General features: G+C 42.6%; 1 protein-coding gene across 1 annotated transcript; it reads right to left on the minus strand.

The window, feature by feature from the left end:
• Positions 1-294: 294 nt before the first annotated feature.
• Positions 295-2,211, minus strand: LOC117104423. Its single transcript, XM_033245271.1, has one exon. The coding sequence runs from the start codon at positions 2,209-2,211 to the stop codon at positions 295-297; it is 1,917 nt and encodes a 638-aa protein (XP_033101162.1).
• Between the last annotated feature and the right edge of the window lie 2,296 nt (positions 2,212-4,507).

Below are 4,507 nucleotides of genomic sequence, written 5' to 3' on the forward strand. Positions count from 1 at the left end.
CATATCCCCACTGTGAAGGACTTGTAGCCTCGGTTATAACGGCTACCCGATTAGCCACAAATGTCTTGAACCGCCTGCTAGTGTTGTTAATGTATTTCAGGACTGTTTGGCTATCAGTCCAAAAGTACGTCTCATCTACTCGGTCCAACTCCTCTTCTAACATTTTAGCAATACGAACAGCCATAGTGGCTGCCGTAAGCTCTAACCTAGGTATTGACAAATGCTTTAGAGGTGTTACTCTACTTCTTGCCAATACTAGGGAACAGTGGATAGCTTCATTGATATCTTCTGATCTTATGTATGCCACCATACCATAGCCATTCTCACTGGCGTCAGCTGGCATGAAACCAGCTTGCCAAAGGATTTAGGTGTGTAACATCTGGGCATACTCCACTCCTCCAGTCTTGGCAACTCTTCTAACCACTGTTTCCACCTCACTAAGTCGGTTCCTTCTATTTTGTCATCCCAACCAGCTCCCTTACGGCAGAGCTCCTGCAATATGAATTTTGCTGGTAAGATGAATGGTGCGGCTAATCCAAGTGGATCAAACACGGAACTTATAATTGAGAGAAGACCTCGCCGAGTATTTGGTTTAGTCATAGTCTTGATGTTAAAGCCAAACTTGTCAGTTTCCGCCGACCAATACACACCCAGTGCCCTTTCATTAGGTAAGACATCCTGGTTTAAGTCCAGTTCTTTGAATGCAGGAGCTCGCTCATCCAAAGGAATTGATTCCAGCACCGATCTATTGTTGCTGATCCATTTTATCAGTCGGAAGCCTCCATCTGCACAAAGCTCTTGTAGCCCTTTGGCTAGGTTTACTCCTTCTTCTTCACTTTCGACAGACACAAGGCAATCATCAACGTAAAAGTTGTTATGTATAGTATGAGTTACCTTCTTGCTATATTTGTGCTGGTTGTTTTCTGCTGTCTTCTTTAGCGCTAGATTAGCGCTTGCCGGAGATGACGTGGCACCAAATAAATGGGACGTCATCCTGTAGACAGTTGGTTGATGGGTTAGGTTTCCATGTTCCCACCAAAGGAAAATTAAGGCATCACGGTCTGCTTCTGGTACTTTCACATGAAGAAACATTCCTTCAATGTCTGACATAAGAGCAATCTCATGCTGCCGGAATCTTACTAGCACACCAATGAGACTGTTCGTCAGGTCAGGACCTTGCAGCAACATATCATTCAAGGAAATCCCTTGGAACTTGGCTGCGCAATCAAACACCACTCGAAATTTGTTTGCCTTTTGGGGGTGGTATACACCATGATGTGGTATATACCATATACGTGAGTTGTTCTCATCAGGCTTATCCCCTTTGACCTTTTCCGCATACCCCTTTTCGATCATATTTTCCATAAAGGTTGTATAATCTTTCATAAAGTCTGCGTTTCTTTGCATCTTCGTTCGCAGTGATGAAAGTCTCTTGACGGCCAATGAATAGTTATTAGGCATCAGATGATTTCGGTTTCGGAATGGAAGTGGTATTTCAAATTTACCATCTTTGAACTTCATATTGTCATTAGATAACTTGAGAAATGTGCGGTCATCTTGTGACATTTCCAACTTTTCATTTTTGCCATTCTCCGGAAAATCAATTTGCATTGCCTTTGTCACTGCGTGATTCAGTTTCTTGATTTCTTCCAGCTCCTCAATTGCTGTTACTTCCGCACGGTTGGATGGATAACTGTCAGTCTTGTACTCGTTGCCGTTGCCCTTTCTAACAACATTCCATGGTATCCACCCCAAAGCAGTTCTGGAAGCATATGGACTTCCAGGAGGTCCAGTGACAATTTCCAGTGGGGTATACGCTTCAGCAACATCATTACCTATTAAGAGCCCTATTTCTGCATCGATGTCGGGCAACTGTACTCTTTCCATGTGTGGCCATTCTTCGATATCTTTTTTCCGAGGAATATGAACATGTGAAACAGGCATAGAGCCTTTGGAGTATACATTTGGCAACTCGAGTGTGTGTGTGGCTTCCAGGTTGCTAAGCTCGATGCCCGTCACTATGCGTGTGTCAAGTGTATGGGATGTACCCATAGTGTCCAGGGTAATCCTTGCTTTCCTGCCTCCAAGGCCGAGTTTTTTTCTTAACTCATCAGTACAAAATGAAACGCTGCTGCCAGGGTCCATGAAGGCGTATGTTTCAATGGACAAGCCACTGCGTTTGGACCTTGCTAGGACTGGTACAATGGCCATGGTACAAATTGTATTACCGGCCCTTTGAACTCTCTGGCCTTTCTACCTCAACTCTACAAGCAGGCACTTCATCACGGTGTAAAACTGTCGGATGTCTTTTATGGCACTTTTGACAGGTACCTCTATTTCTGCATTCCTTTGATCTATGTCCGTGCCTCAGGCAACCAAAACACATTCCTGCTTCCTTTACGAGGTTGATGCGGTCTTGAATGGTCTTGGCCAAAAACACACCACATTTGTCTACCCTATGTTCTCCCTTCTTACAAATGGAGCATGTCCGAACTGGATTGGGTGTTACAAATGCATTGTTAGACTGTGCTTTGGTTTCCTTATTGTCGCCAAGTTTTGTAGCATAGATTCCCTTGGCCCTTTGGTTATGAAATGAGCCTCTTTTTCCTGTGTCGGTTGAATTCACAGATAATGCTGCTTTCCCATACGTGGGGTCATTTGCCTTTTTGGCCTCTTTCTTGACAAATTGGGTAAGATCATGAAACTTAACAGTCTTGCCTTCATCTTTGAGTTTGCTTACCAAGGACCTCCACCTGTCATGCAAGTAGTATGGGAGCTTTCTCACAATATTCTTTATGTTTTCTGAGTACTCCATAACTCCTAGCGCGTTGATGCATTTTACGGCACTCTCACACTCACATAAAAAAATGGAAAATACATCCAAAGATTTAGGATTATCGCTCCTGATCGGGGGCCAAGCCAGGGCTTTCTTCATGAAGGCGTTTGCGATGACATCTTGATCTCCATAGCGATCTTCCAGTTCCTTCATTGCTGCTGAATATGCCGTCTTGGAGTCCAAGTAACTAAAGCCAGTAACAACTTTATTAGCCTCGCCCTTTGTAAACTGCTCCAAGTAGTACAGCTTTTCATCATCTGTGTCTGTACACCCTACAACTCGAGCAGTGAATTGCCTCATGAATTTTCGATATTCGATTGGGTCCCCATCGAACTTCGTAATATCGAAAACTGGCTTTCTCAGTTCCTTTACCATAGATGACAGCACTTTATCCATCGGACTGCTAGGAGAACTGGAAACTGGTATTCCATTCGTAGGTAAGTTTGCTGGAGCTGGCATCATAGCATGGTGGTATGTTGATACACCACCAGCCCTTGGAAAATGTGGTGATTCGTTAGCCTGGTAAGGTATAAAACTCTCCGCCTGAACGTTGCAGCCTGTTTGAGTTCGTTGCTGTGATGAGACAATACTGCAGCGAGTAATTCTGCTATTGGTCGAGAGTGCATCTTCACATTCTTCAAGAGCAATTTGCTTGGCTTCCAAAGCTTGCAGTTTTGTCTTCAGGTCAAGTTTAGCTTCCTGCATCCTCAAGTTTAACTTGGCCTGTTCTATTGCCGCCCTTTCCTCTAAGGCAGCCATCTCTGCAGTTATTTCGGCTTGCTTTTCAATTTCTTTTACTTTAGCAGCAGACAGTGACGATCTTTGGCTCTCCTTGGACCGTCGGCTTTTACTGGAGTAATGTGAACGGATTTGTGAAACGCTGTCTGTAGGGTCAACCGATGGTTGTGGCTCTTCCTTGGGAATACCTTCTACCTGAGATTTGAACAGTTTCAGAGCACTGTCGGTTGGATCGAAGTATCGCCAATAATCATAATGTTTATCTTCTTCATTTAGCAGCTTTGTTAGCTCGTCATGCTCAAGTAGAAATGCCTCATAAAGCATGAGCCATGATTTATACTCATCCTGCATCTCCGATCTATCAGTAGCCTCCAGTCCTTCTATTACCACTTGGGCCTTCTTTAATTCTTGAACCAAAGCGTCACGTTTCTTCTTCTTGGTTTTTATCATGTACGCCAATCCCTTTTCGGTCATTACTCTTTCTCTCTTTGCTTCTTCGTCTTTAGATACATCTGTATCTTTACTGATAGTAGGCCTACTCATCCTGATAAGTTCTGTTAATGATATACTGGCAAGCACGACATTTACACACAAACTTGAATTGAGCGCAAATAAACTTTAATTCCACTATCTGAAGATCGATCAGCAATCATGAAAGCACATGAAAGCGAAAAGATTAACTGCAATACAAACAAGCAGAGTAATAAAATAGTAACTCTTATTACTGTATTGGCTAACTTTAGACTACAATTATCATTTTATAGATAAAAACTATAATGATTTATAAGGCTTAGATGTAAAGGCCTATGCATAGTACTTATGCAATAATCAACAATTAATGATTATAAAACAAATTAATCCTACAAATGAAACACAAAGCAAAACATTCTATATAAGTAAACTAATGAATAAACTATGAAGCAAAGCAGGAGC

Source organism: Anneissia japonica, unplaced genomic scaffold, assembly GCF_011630105.1.
Source record: "Anneissia japonica isolate Jap-2015-1 unplaced genomic scaffold, ASM1163010v1 scaffold287818_len932483_cov186, whole genome shotgun sequence".
Classification (NCBI taxonomy): domain Eukaryota; kingdom Metazoa; phylum Echinodermata; class Crinoidea; order Comatulida; family Comatulidae; genus Anneissia; species Anneissia japonica.